The 15,211-nt window shown below is 42.3% G+C and overlaps 1 protein-coding gene across 7 annotated transcripts in view; it reads right to left on the bottom strand.

The window, feature by feature from the left end:
- The window catches only part of LOC147026570 (P2R1A-PPP2R2A-interacting phosphatase regulator 1-like), a 43,032-nt gene extending 29,400 nt beyond the window's left edge, over nt 1–13,632 (bottom strand). For 5 of the 7 annotated variants that reach the window (XM_085882127.1, XM_085882125.1, XM_085882130.1 and 2 more), the window contains exons 1-4: nt 13,007–13,173; nt 12,440–12,530; nt 2,744–2,800; nt 2,323–2,366 (exon numbers count right to left, since the gene is read on the bottom strand). In XM_085882127.1, coding sequence (XP_085738253.1) covers nt 2,323–2,366; nt 2,744–2,800; nt 12,440–12,530; nt 13,007–13,173 — 359 coding nt within the window. Of the gene's footprint in view, nt 1–2,322; nt 2,367–2,743; nt 2,801–5,457; nt 8,947–12,439; nt 12,531–13,006; nt 13,174–13,319 lie in introns of those variants that run through there. The other 2 variants (XM_085882126.1, XM_085882129.1) reach the window with 2 other exon arrangements.
- Nucleotides 13,633–15,211: the final 1,579 nt, after the last annotated feature.

Here is a 15,211-nt window from a genome sequence, read left to right as displayed (position 1 = left end):
GCACTGCTGGTGGTTGGCGATGTGGTGGTGGTGCTATCGACACTTGTAAAAAAAAGCTTGCCATGGTGGATTGCTTCGCTTTAGTTTGCAGGTGCCTGTAAGCTTCTTTATAAGGCATCGTAGCAGCCTCCAACACCCTTGTACATGTTATGCTCTTAATCGATCGGTCGCAAAAGCCTTGTCACCCAGGGCCTCGCCCATTTGGAACACCTCTACTGGCATCTTCGTCGTTAAAGGTTTCAGCACCATCACCTCCTCCTAATCATCAATCTCTTCACTCAAGCGTACGAGTTCTTCCAATTCCTCCTCCATCAACTCTTCTTGATGATACTGAAGGAGTTCCTCCATGTCTTTCTCTTTGCGGTCCTCAAAGACGAAGTTGACTGCTGCATTTCCACAAAGGAGAAGGGCAAGCCGATCCTTCGCCATCTTGAACCCCGGAGCAGATCTTTCCTGCTTGGACAGGAAGGTGTCAGATGGCATCCTCTTCCAAAATAATCCCGTCTTGCCGATGCTAAAAACCTGCTCCGGCATTAATCTCTTTGCCTCCATTAGTGCCATGAGCTGTGGTGGATATTTTTTCACAACATTATGGTCTTTTTTGTCCATTGCTTTATGTTTTGGCGTCATAAAAAAACGGTGCACGAGGATCAACAAAAGGCTCGTAATTGGAGGTAATCATATACATGAACGCAAACGATGACTCATCTCAGCTCAAAAAACGCAATTGGTCGAAACCCATGATATTTGAGGGTTTACTGTCCTGTGAAGACTATACCAATGGATATGCATATATCTCCACAGTCAAAATAATGTGTACTGTAGTTGAGCGAGTTTTTATTTTTTAATTTAATGTACAAAGGCGAGGTTCGTGGAGGAGCTTGGACAAAGAATGGGTGAGGATGTAACACAACAAATGGAAGAGAAGAAAGAAGAGGAAAACAATAGACTGACAAATAGGGGATGTAGAGAAGAATATGAGAGTGAGTACACATGGGGTGGACAAGATGAATACAGAAGCAAACTCGAAGGAAGGGAAAACTGGAAATTTGATAAGAGGTGGGCTTGAGGAAGGTTAATAGGGGGTAGGAACGATAATGGTTTCAAATGGGGTGAACAGGAGGGTTAATGGGAGTAGGAATGATCATGGTGGTGAACAGCTGTCTTGGAGACCTGGAGGGAAGAACGAGTTTGAAGAGAATGTGGAAGTTGATTCGATAGGTGGACAAAAAAAAAGAGGAACAAATGAGTGGAGGTGGGCAGTGATTCTGGATTTGGGGAGTTTTACCAGAAAGGGGGTTGATGGTGGACCGTGTCCACTTTGCAGAAATCTGGAGACAAAGCACGGAAAGAACAAAAGGTGCAAGACCAGAAGGGAGGCAGAAGAAAAAGAGACCGCCGACCTGTTTGTGATGGGAAAGTGATCGACTTAGCTTCATCGTGGGAGATTGCAATAATCTTGAATGTCTTCGTTTCCATGGCGTCAGGCAGAGCAAGGTGTGAAGTAGGGGCCCAGAGGGGAGAGTGCTACTCCATCAAACTGTGGATGAAGGTCTTGTTGGTGGATAGTTTTGGTGTGCCAGGAAGGATTTTGTATGACAGAAGATGCCCAGTCGGCGGCTGGCTTTAGAGGCCAACTTTGAAACGTGGTTTGCCCAAGAAAGATCATGGCTGATAGTGAGACCCAGGAGTTTGAGTGACTGAACTTCAAGAGGATTGTTAAGAAAGTGGATGTGAGAGGTTTTGCCAGGTGGTGGTCCTTTTGGAGAGAGAGTGAGTGAGTGAGTGTGAGATTTGTCACGATTGAAAGCCATATGCCAAGTATAAGACCAGTTTGTGGGCATGGAATGGGTGTAGGAAATGAAAATAAAACAGCATCATGCAGACAATTTGTCTGTTTCTCTTCTAGCAATGATGTATATGAGGCGCCGCGAGGAGGAGCGATGTAAGGGCCACATCGGCCATTTTGGAGTTAATGCCATATAGCACTATTTTAACCCTTCCCCTTTCAACCAAGCCCGTCATCATCATATCATTAAAAAAATGTCGCTTACATCACTCCTCCTCGCCGAGCCTCATATATACAATTACAATAATTAATTAATTAATTAGAGTGTGTGTTCAATGTGTATAAAATTCTACAAAATTTGTATCTGTATTGCACTGCATCTGAAGCAATGTCAGGAATTCTTAAATATACCTGTGGTTTGACAGTACTGTTTGACTCCTTCCTCATGTCACGCAATATTCTTGTTAAAAGATATTGCTTAAGGCCACTTGTAATTCATGGCCAGCCCATCAACCGAGAAGACCAATTCTCACCTCTCATGAGCAGTCTCTCTATTCATAACATCCCCTCCTTCCTCCTGCAATTGAGGAAATACACGAAAATGTCTCCAAACGTCTTGTTCATTACTAATGTAATTAACTCATCATCACAATCATCAGTTTACCATTCTTTTTATAGAACGTTGGTGAAATATTATGCTGGGTGGTTTGCCAGTGCCTTCCCAGCAGTCAGTCGGGGAAGGACTTTGAAATTTGGGCAGGCCGCCGGCGATGACTCGTTTACACTTTGCGAAAGACCGACGACCAGCGCTTGTCGACTGATCCACCGGCTCAACGTCCATCCGATGGACGGCACACTATTTATTGCGGAAGACACTATTTATGCCTCGACTGACTTGTCCTTAACATAACGTGTAATTTTTTGTTGTTGTTATTGTTGTTCCATGGCTCTCACCTGCTTTATCTGGTTGACTCTACTGCTGAGCATTCGCACCGGCGACAAGGGCATGGGCTGCAAGCATAGAAGGAAGAAGGTGCACAGTTAAATGGCAGGGAACAATGAGGGATCGTTGGCTGCAATACCACTCGACGATGTTTGCTCATTTATACATTTTAGATCAGTACAAAACAACGACGTGACAAAAACAGTCAAGTTATGCGCAAGAGAAGGAAAAAGTCCAGACTTCTGAGGACAGGATGTCTCAAAAAATTAATTAATTAAAAAGGACCAACTTACATTTCACATTAAGCATTGTACAATCGGGAAGAAATAACTCCTCTTTTGTAAAAGATTTAAAAGTGGTTCAAATTACATGTTCATATTCAACAATTCCAATTACAAGTAGGATCCCCCCCTCGCCCCCCGCCCCTGCCCATTTAATTTAAAGCCAGTCGTTTCTTCTCCTTCTTCTGCAATTAAAATGTAAGACAGAGTGCCCAAGTTAATCATATTTGGTTGTTCTTTTTATATCAATATGCTAATTTCACACCTTTTAAACCTTACGAGAGATGATGGTGAAGTCCATTCTGATTACGTCGGGTGTCATCAAATGTGAAATGCAACTTGGTCCATTTTTCAACATTATATCTTTATTAGGCTGGACTTTTCTCTGTCAAAGCTAATGACCTTGGTGTTTATTTTTCATGTCAGTGCTTCGTACTGTTTATGTCTTCTTTTGTGTTTTTCTTTCATTGTTGGTATATACAAAACAAGAAGTAAAGAGAGAGATTAATTCAGTGACGTGTGGTTAAGGCCTAGGCATGATGGACCAGATGACCCCAATTCCATCGGCAGAAAACATTCATCTTGGGAGTTGAATTCACTGTTCATAACAAGATTGCACATATTTCAAACAATTGATCTATAACAATCAGCGTGTGTGTGTGTGTGTGTGTATGTGTGTGTGTGTGTGTGTGTGTGTGCGTGTGTGCGTGTGTGTGTGCGCACATTATGTCATGTCTGGCTTCCTTCTTGGGACTACGGTGCAGTAATTGGTCTTTATTTTGACGAGTACGTGCCGGTACATACATGGCCGTACGTGCAAAAAAAAAAAAACTTTCAAACCGCGTGCCGGAAACAACAACCACACAGGCCATTCATTCGCTCTCGCGTGCCCGTACATGCGTGCCCGTACGTGCAAAAAAAAAAAACTTTCAAACCGCGAGCCAGAAACAACCGCACAGGCCGTTCCTTCGCTCTCGCGTGCCCGTACGTGCGTGCAAAAAAAATAAAATAAAATAAAACTTTCAAACAACCACACAGGCCGTTCCTTCGCTCTCGTAAACGACGACTGGATTGGGGCATTGTGTTTATCTATAAATGCGCATAAGAAATCGAGAAATTATTATAATACAGTAAGTCATCACTATCCGGAAGTGGTGCGTGCCCGTACGGAATGTTCATATGCATTCCATGAATTATCGCTTGTATTGAAGTAACAACTGCTGTGATACTTACACACACTGAGTTAATTAAAATCCAAATTAAAATCAAGTTTACCTCCCTGTCTTTGCTAGCCGTGACATTCACTGCCATTGACCATTGCCACTCCTACGCTACGGTAACTAAGGCGCCCTTTCTCAATTGGCCACGCCTACGCAGCAACGTGTCCTGTCATTGGTTTGGTAAATAAATGGCCGCAGCAACGTGTCCTGTCATTGGTAACTAAGGCGCCCTTCCCCTATCGGCCACGCCTACGCAGCAACGTGTCCTGTCATTGGTTTGGTAAATAAATGGCCATAACTTGGGAACCACTTGTCCAATTAATATCAAACCTTGAAAAAGCACATACTCAGGTCCCCAGCAATATACCTGGCAAGTTTCAATTAGATCGGACCAGTGGTTGTCGAGAAACATCGGTCACAGACACACACACACACAGACACACACACACACACACACACACACACACACACACACACACACACACACACACACACACACACACACACACACACACAGACAGACAGACAGACAGACAGACAGACAGACAGACAGACAGACAGACAGACAGACAGACAGACAGACAGACAGACAGACAGACAGACAGACAGACAGACAGACAGACAGACAGACAGACAGACAGACAGACAGACAGACAGACAGACAGACAGACAGACAGACAGACAGACAGACAGACAGACAGACAGACAGACACACACACACACACACACACACACACACACACACACACACACACACACACACACACACACACACACACACACACACACACACACACACACACACACACACACACACACACAGCTGGAATTATAGATAGATGATACAACCTCCAACTCCGATTCCCGCATTGAGTTGTTTCCGCCCAGTGTCCCTGTCCTGCCAGCTCAAGTCACACGTGTCCACCTCGTCCTCTGAGGTTGTCGAACGATTGCATCCTGTCACATCATTCTCTCTTGTACGCTGGCCCGTCCGATTGAAGAGCTCAAAGGAATTCTTTCCCGATACACAATCTAAATGAGTTTTAATCAACCTGATTATCATTGGCTCCAAGCATTAACAACCACTCTGGATATTAACACCTCGTTGACTAATCAGAGTTAAGTCGAGCACGGGGACAATCGAAACACACGGCTCGTCACATAGCACCCGTCTCTCCCTCTCGCGTTTCTAGGTTTATACAGCAACACAGAACAATCCCGTACCTTCCAGAAAATGTGATTCTCGTCCATACTGGAAGTTTCGTCTGACAATGTTCCAGCATATTCACGAATCTCACCGGCAGTTTACAGTGCAAAACTGCCATCTACAGTCAAAATTAGCAAATTACATCAAACAGTTTGTATTACAATATACAGAACTGTGCCACACGAAACGTATAATATGTAACCGTCAATTTTAATCGTTCATGCATAGGAATTTACTCATGGTTATCCACAAATACCACAACATCGAGATTTTAACTGACAGGCGTCAAGCTGAGAAAGATATGAGGCAGGGGAGCCAGCCCAGAGGAAAGAGCAGTTCTCCATCGAGCTGCGGATTAAAGCTTTGTAGGTGGACAGGAGCTCAGGTATGCCAAGGAAGGACTTTGCACGACGGAGGATGCCCAGTCGGTGTCTGGCTTTGGAGGAGGCCAGCTTGGAAATGTGGCTTGCCCAAGAGAGATCATGGCTGAGAGTGAAGCCCAAGAATTTTAGTGACTGAACCTCTTTGAGAGGATTAGTGAGAAAGTAGATGGAAGGATAGATTGGGTTCAGGAACAGGGAAAGGGCAGAGCAGATGAGGATTTCCTAGTTTTAGTCCAGGATTGCTTTTTAACCCAGTTTGTAGATAAGCCCACGAGGGGGAATGCAGTGTTAGACCTCCTTTTAAGTAACAGTCCCAATATGGTGAAGGAGGTGGAGGTAGGGGGGCATTCCAGAGCAAGTGACCATAACATTGTGTGTGCAATGATTCTGTGAAGGGTCAGAGTTCAGGATAGTAGGGTAAAGCTATTAGATTTCAGGAAGGCAAACCTTGAGGGTATGAGGAGAGAGTTGGGTGATGTGGATGGGAGAAACTAACAATCGGACAATCAGCATCAGAGAAATGGGAAACCTTTAAGGGAAAATGTGTAGAGTGCTGAGTAAGTACATTTCAATGAGGTGTAAAACTAGAAGCAGAAAGAGACCAGGGTGGTTGAGTAGTGAGGAAGACCATGAGGAATGGAAGACCATGAGGAAGACCATGAGGAAAGAGACCATGAGGAATGCTATAAGTAGAAGCAAAAGGCATTTATTAGGTATAAAATAACCGCAATGGAGTTAGATTTATATCATTATCGGAGTAAACAGAGGCAAGTTAAGAAAATAACGCGGCAAGCCAAAAGAGAGTCTGAGAAGGACATGGCTAAGAATATTAAACATAATAACAAGGCTTTCTTTAAGTATATCAGGGGGAAAGAACAGGTTAGGACCAGTGTGGGTCCATTGAGCTATAGCACCGGGAGAGTGGTTTGTGATGAAGGTGAGATGGCAGGCTTATTAAACAGGTATTTTGCTTCAACTTTTGCACAAGAACGGTCAGGAGAATTGCCAATAGCTGAGATTATTTACCAAGGAGGTGAGGAAGGGCTTTTACAGAAGATCCAGGTTGGAGTGGAGGAAGTAAAGAAACAGCGAGGTAATCTAACAGTAGATAAGGTTCCCAGGCCAGATAATATGCAGCAGAGTATTTATGGAGGTGGCTGAGCAGGTAAGCGAGATGTTAACGGATATTTTCAATAGTTCCCTGGAATCAGGACAGGCACCGAAGGATTGGAGAGTAGCAAATGTAACACCATTATTTAAGAAAGGATCCAGAGAAGAATTAGGAAACTATAGACCTGGAAGTTTGATTTCAGTTGTGGGGAAGGTGTAGGAGAGATTAATTAAGGACCAGATGAAGAACCATTTAAATAAATATTTACGAATTAAAGGGAGTCAGCATGGGTTTACCAAAGGTAGTTCCTGTCCAACAATTCCTTTAGAGTTCTATGAAGCAGTGTCTGATTGGGTGGATGAGGGAAAGGCAGTGGATATAGTATATCTAGACTTTAAGAAGGCATTTGATAAGGTACCACATCGGAGGTTATTAGCCAAAGTGAGTGCTTGTGGAGTGGCTGATCAGGTGGCTAATTGGATTGCAAACTGGCTTCGTGTGGTTGATGTGTTTTTTTTACCCAAGCCCATGCCCCCTCCCCTGAAAAGAAGGAAAACAATAAAATAAAATAAAAAAACTACAAAAAAAAAACAACTTCATTAAAAAAAAAACATTTTGCATTTTTTTCTTATCAGATCTTGTGTTGATAAATTGGTGTGGTGTTGATGTGGCACAGGCATGATGGGCTGAATGGCCTCCACCTGCATCTAATTTCCTTGTGATTTGCGGTACGGTTTCAGAGAGAGAGCAAGAGAGAGAGAGAGTGTGTGGGATTTCTCTGGATTGAAAGACAGGGTTTCTATGTGCACTTGATATGAAATATAATTACAAATAACCAAACAACAAAAAAAAGGACATCATTTAATGTACATTCGCAGATCTACACCTCATCCTAAAATACTTAAAGGGGAACCCAAACGCAAAAGTATTTTTTTTCTGAAAACCAGTAAAAATGTTTAACCAATTAGAAGGGAAAAAAAAAATTGAATTTTTTTTGCCAATCACAAAGTGCTGAAGAACAGCCTGAATTTCACCAGTGACATCACACCTTCTACCCACCTTGGTCCAAATGGCGGCTTACATAGAGAAACAGTGCATTTCCAATTCGGATTCCGATACTGATTCCACTGTCTGAGAAGGCCAAGTCTGGCAGGGTCCCCGCTCCAAGTCACGCATTACCTTACCGGTGATTTAGATCCGGCCAGATGGGGAACCGTTCTCTCGACGTCCCACCTTTATATCTACTTATTTTGTATGGCCGAGCGAAACCGTAGGTGGAAGGTCGGCTAAACAAGTGGAGTGGTTTACTGGGGTATAACATCCCGTGTATCTATTACATACGCCATATTGAACCAATGAAGGAAAAAGAACTGAGCAGGCTTGAAACAGTTTACCAAAGAAGGACACATATTTACAAGCAAATATTTACAGGCAATGCAGTGTCACAAAGAAAAACAATTGTCCCTTAAGCACGTAATGATAACCTTAAACAATCTAACTTAACTATGCACAGAACAGGCGTGCCACAATCATACTGGGAAACGTAGAGATAAATAGAAAGAAGGAAAGGAAAAAATAAATAAAGCAGCTCAAGGCTTGTATGTGGCCTCTTGCTCACCCAATGCAAGCAGGCAGGCTTGCATTGGTCCAGAGTGGAGGGAAGGGAAGGTGGTGGTATGTGCGTGCGGTGTCGGGAGATGTGCAGCTTATGCGATGTAAGTTCTAGAGTCTAGACTAGATCTGCCTTTCCTGGATTCTTTGAAACATGAAGCTCAAAACATTTTTGTCATCCCACACAATGAAGCCAAAACACAAAGCTTGTCGCTCTCACATCACAGATAGGTCTCTGTTTGTTTGTTTGTTTGTTTGTTTTTTTTAACCACCTCTTCCAGTCTTGTTCCCTCTACTCTCTCTCAACCCCCTGATCATCCCCAGACCGTCCAGAATGCATACTTTCTTCCAGTAAATCCTCCGAATTAAACTCCAACATCCTCCGAATTAAATCCAAAATAAACTCCATTACCCCCCCCTCCTCCCCCCCCCCCCACACTCTGTTGCTACTTTTCACGATTTCTGCAACTGCCTTCCAAAGGCAGTTCAATCGCACACTTCCCCCTCAAGACTTCAAAAGCAGGCAATGCACCAACATCTCACATCATCCCATTTCTTTACACTCCCATTAGTACTACAGGTCGAACCCAACCCTCTTGTAGGTTTCTTCCCATCCACTCTTCCTGTCCATTCATTGCCTTACTTTTCTCTCACTGTTGGACAAAATAATCACTGCTCACCTCCACTCATTTGTTCCTCTTTTTCCTCACCTGTGGAACCAACTTCTACATTCTCTTCAATCTCATTCTTCCCTCCAGATCTTCAAGACAGCTGTTCGCCACCATATCAGATCATCCTCCAAAGCCATGATCTTTTCTCCACCCATTAACCGCCCCCAACCCCACCTCCTTCCAAATGTCCAGTTTTTCCTTCCTGAGAGTTCGCTTCGCCATCCATCTTGCCAACCCCATGATTCCTCTCCTACCCCTATTGCATATTTGTGGGTCACCCTCTAATTTGTTCTTCAACCCTGCTGTTGCTCTCTGTCGCTGTCTCTGTCTCCATTTCCTTTTGTTAAGTTGCATCCTGATCGGGGAGGACTGAGCAGTCGGACATCGACCCGAGCCATCAAAGAGCCTGTGCTCCAAAAAGAAATAAATAATAAGGTTTACGCTTTCAGAAATAAGAGAGGAAAGTGATTTTAGATTTAGAACGTATATTTAAACATAGTGTGTTAATTGTTGAAGGTTGAAAGTCGATTTTTGATTCCTGAAAAAAAAAAAAATGCAACAAAGTCATTTATTGCTGTTCAACATTTTATCCGTTTTAAACAAACATTTACCACTTTTCAAGCTACAGTTTCAAACTTTCCAGAAAATGGTTATTAACCATAAATGTGCGTTACAAAAAACAGGGTTTGTACCCAAATTGTTGTTATTAATTTATGGTTATTAACCATAAATTGTCCAAAAAATATGTTAACCATCTTCGCACTTGTTTTTTGTTAATCTAAAAGAGAAACAGTGTTCAATAGATCAGGGTGCGAATTGACAAGGTCAGTCCGAACATCACACCATCCATCTCCTTTATTTTAGATCATACGGCCAAAGCTTCCCGTAAATGACACAGAGAAATAAAAATTTTGTCTGTGTGTGCATTATATTATACACCATTTAGACCGTTTGCCAGGACGTTTGCCATATTATCTACTTATTACATACTTAACATTCCATGACGATTTGGACTGCAATGTATGTTCTGCACTGCGCAACATGAGGTGCATCTGTTTCTGGTTTGTACATTACATGTATTTGTTTTTTAATTTGTGGTCTCATTATTATTCTGCATACGTATGCACAAATGTTTGTTTTAGAAAACTTTTATTTCACACCGAGTTTCATTCAAAAATTGTAACTACGAAGGGGGCCCAAAGACCCCTTTTGCAAGAAGGCCCAGAATACCGTCGGTCCATCCCTGGTCCTGATCGTCTCAGTGTTCTAGCTCTTCCATGAGCCTTGACTTTGTATACAAAAAAAACTGCTGGTAGGTTGTTGTCTTTTTTTTAAACCCGCTTGTCATCTCTCACACACACACACACACACACACACACACACACACACACACACACACACACACACACACACACACACACACACACACACACACACACACACACACACACACACACACACACACACACACATACTGTACGTACGCAAAAAACATCTTCCATGTGCCGCGAACATGACCAGGTTCCTGTACGTGCATTGTAGCTTCGTGAGATAAATATAAACAGTTTCATGGGACGTCTCATCATGTGCACTTTAAACATATGGTACTGTACGTACTGTATTGTAACTTCGCGGGATAAACATAGTTTCGCGTGACGTCTCACCGTGTGCACTTTAAACATGCGGTACTGTATGTATTGGGTGGTCGCGAGACTACCCTTATTCTCAGGTTTTCCGTCTGTCTGTATGTCTGTTTGTAATGGACAGCTCTGGAGGCCAGAGGAGTCAACCGATTTTGATGAAACCTGACTGGTAGGTTCATACCAGGATCTAGTTGTATGTTTTTGAGCACCGTTGCTATGGACGCCACTGTTGCCCAGCAACGGGACTTTGAAATTTTTGAAAAATCCCCAAAAAATTATTTTTTTGAAAATCAAAAATCGGCTTCCAGGCTTTCATGTGCACTATAATCAACCTCTTTGTCAAAAATTTTCAGCCCGATCCGTCAAAAACTGTATGACTAGTATGCAATTATGTAGCGACCACCCATGTCGCTTACCGGCTTATTGTATTGTAGCTCCGTTGGATAAACATAATTTCATGGGACGTCTCACCATGTGCACTTTAAACATATGGTACTGTACGTACTGTATTGCAGCTTCATGGGATAAACAGTTTCACGGGACGTCTCACCAGTGTAACACGTCATTCCCCATGATGCCATCCTCTGCACGTTTCTTGCGGAATGAAAACACTAACAGTATCTAATGATTTATCCAGTAATTACCAGGTTGCCATGTACATACATTACACAATAGAAACATTCAGCACATCTTCATGTAAATCACCGTCTTGCTACAAACAACACCATCTGAGCTGTTTCATTTTAAAAACACTCAACATAATCTACCTGTAGATAGGAAAGACGTCATGTCCTGTGAGTTAAAGAATGGAAACATTCAGCATATTATCTATTCGTGTAATTAGCAGCGAGCCACATACGGACTAATTACACAATGACTTCGCTCACCACATCTATGATCAGGATTTTACCCCGACACTCGCGGATTTTACCCCGACACTCGCGGATTTTTCGCAGTCGGGAAATCCCCGGAACCTATCCCCCCATTTCCCATCGAAGCAATACCCCTACATTCACGGTTTCAACATTCGTGGGGTTTTTACAGGAACGTATCCCCGGTGAATGTTGGGATCCTGGTGTATCCTGCCCGGAAAACTTCAGCAGCGCACACTCGAGTCCATTTTAAAGAACAAGGACCAAAGGTCACAAGTAAAGGATCGTGAAGTCGCCGACCATGGTTTCACTTGTTGGAGCTCATCAGGACGACAAACCACATAATCATTTACCTGTGCCCATCAGCCGAGTCGGCTTAAATAATGTACACAACTCCTAACTTGGTAAAGCAGTAAAGCACAGTTTCTCATCCCACAACAGCGAAACTGCATGATCTGAGAGCTGCAATGTCCATCTGCCACATGAGACCATTACCTCTGCTTTACTGCCCTACCAACAAAGCGGTGGGTTTGTGATCGGGGGTAATAACAATCCAAAAACAAAACGCTTCCAACCCGATAAATGCATCATGTCAATATACGGTCCACCTTATTTATCTTTTACATTCCTTGATAATAAGAAAGACACCATTCTCTGGAAAACGTTCACAAAGCCAGGAAGGACCACAGTCAGTTATGATTGGCTTGCCGTGGTTTGCCAGTTCATCAATGACGGGCTGTAGCTGAGTCTTCGTCCTTCCAACTTCTCCCCTCGTTCAGGCAGTGGAGAAATTCTTCCTCTGCAAACGTGCCACAGGTTGATTATATTATTTGCATTTCACTTGAATCATTCATCCTTTCCTCCAACTCATTCCTCTTGGACTTTCTCCAAGAGACTTTCTTTTTCCTCTTGGACTTTCTCCTAAGACTCAAGTCTTCAAAAGAAATTAACGATTCCATCCTACAGTCAGTCATTCATCCATCCATTGAGCAATGCTCCAACTTCATCAGCAACAGGGTCATTCCTCCTATCAACCCCAGTCTTGGACTGTCATCACCATCTCAAAATACGTCCACAATACCACAAATTAAATATTCACATCCTCCTTTGGGTTTGGCAGAAATGTTGCAACAGTCCATAAAATAATCATCCAACCTACCCATGATTTCGTCCTCATCGAGGAGACCATGAGAAGGTGAGATGGTCCACGTTGCCATGACAACCATTACAAACCCCCCCTCCTCCCTTTTGATCTTTACACTCAATATCACCCACCCGAAGCCTGCGATGGTCGGTGCGCTGTTGCAGCGCCAGAGTCCACCCGATTCAGTCGAACCAAGATCGGGTAGCCTTCCAGAGACCCCAGGGTCTTCGAGACTCGAGTCTGGAGATCCTGAATCGGTGTTGTCATGGTCTCCGTTGTCATCCATCCCTGGATCCATGAACACCGCGTTGTCTATATTATCTTGAGCATTATTTATTTATTTGTTTTACTCCCAATTATTTTTATCCTTTTTACCTTTCCCGATTTAAAAAAAATATATATATATATATATATATATATATATATCATTTACTCATCGTTTACCATGGAATCAGATGCTTCTGTTTTTGCAGAAATGTTGCACTGTCCACGTTTGGCCCCTTCACCAGCGCAGATATAAAATTACTTTTCCGTTTACTTTTTCCAAGTCACTGCATGGAGGCGTACTTCATAATTTGGACCTTTTCCTGAACAATTCTTTGAAACACCAGATGGGTGCTTCTTCCTTCTTCCTTTCTCGTTTTTTTTTTAATATCAACACTATGTAACCACCCTTTTTACAAAATATATGCACTAATTTTAGAAGAACAAGAATTTAAAAAATGGACCCGCGAAAGAATTTTCAGGAAATGTTGTTAACGTGCCTTCCGAGTTGCCAATCGCTAACCTACGGCTCTTGTGCTGTTTTCTTTTGAAGTTTACTAACAATCCACTTAAAAATCTGTCCGGCGATATTTTAATATTCATTCCATTTTTCAAACACTTCATACAATTTACAACTCCACAATAAAAAAAATAGTAGACCAGCTCAAAAAGATTTTATTTCCTCTATACACCGCCAAATAATCTCAGTCATCGCAGAGGGGGGAGGGTAAATAATAGCGAACGCAGTGAGATTCATTGTTAACGCGTGCACGTGAGAGAATAGGAAACAACAACACAATACCCCTGCCTATTTTGAATCCGTGTCGTTAGCTATGACCTTTTGCTTCCGGTTATTGTTAAAGGCTGTGCGGTGTATAAACACGATTGGGTTTTATTTCTATCTTGTAAATATTACTTAACGCGTGCACATGAGAGAATAGGAAACAACAAAAACAACACAATACCCTGGCAATTGTGAATCTGTGTCGTTGCCTATGACCCTTTTGCTTCCGTTTTTGTTTTGTTTCTGTTTTTTTTTTTGTTTCCAGTTTTTGTCATGGGGAATGATGCAAGCTGGGAGATAAAGGCATCGTCGGAGACATGAAATACCCAAATAATATCAGACATGGTGTATATGTCCTCCACTGATTTTAATAAAGATATCTCCCGCATCATCAAAAAATAATTTTTAATCGTGATTTACGTTATTTGATCGCTGATCTCAAATCCAGGCCGAAGTAACCGGAAATTGCGTATACAGTTGTGAGCAAGTTATAGGTGAAGTCAGAAGCGAATGTAAGAAGAATTCTACGTTCGCTTCTCGTATTATTTTTTTTAGATGAGATCCTGTTCTAGGCGGTGTAGTTATCGTTGTGAAGGTAATGTTGGGGTAATATTTATTTTTTCAGATGAGATCCTGTTCTAGGCGGTGTAGTTATCGTTGTGAAGGTAATGTTGGGGTAATATTTATTTTTTTAGATGAGATCCTGTTCTAGGCGGTGTAGTTATCGTTGTGAAGGTAATGTTGGGGTAATATTTATTTTTTCAGATGAGATCCTGTTCTAGGCGGTGTAGTTATCGTTGTGAAGGTAATGTTGGGGTAATATATTTTTTTTAGATGAGATCTTGTTCTAGGCGGTGGAGTTGTCGTTGTTAAGGTAATGTAGAGGTATAATGTTGAGGTAATATTAATTTTTTTTAGACGAGATCCTGTTCTAAGGCGGTGTGGTTGTCGTTATGAAGATAATGTTGAGGAAATTTTTTTTTCAGATGAGATCCTGTTCTAGGCGGTGTAGTTGTTGTTGTGAAGATAATGTTGAGGTAATATTTATTTTTTCAGATGAGATCCTGTTCTAGGCGGTGTAGTTGTCGTTGTGAAAGTAATGTTGGGGTAATATTTATTTTTTCAGATGAGATCCTGTTCTAGGCGGTGTAGTTATCGTTGTGAAGGTAATGTTGGGGTAATATTTATTTTTTCAGATGAGATCCTGTTCTAGGCGGTGTAGTTATCGTTGTGAAGGTAATGTTGGGTAATATATTTTTTTAGACGAGATCCTGTTCTAAGGCGGTGT

The sequence above is a fragment of the Eptatretus burgeri genome, chromosome 5 (assembly GCF_056783735.1).
Source record: "Eptatretus burgeri isolate ZD-2024b chromosome 5, Ebu_testis_v1, whole genome shotgun sequence".
Taxonomy (NCBI): domain Eukaryota; kingdom Metazoa; phylum Chordata; class Myxini; order Myxiniformes; family Myxinidae; genus Eptatretus; species Eptatretus burgeri.
Note: the sequence above shows the minus strand (reverse complement) of the source record. Positions and strands in the feature narration are given on the sequence as shown.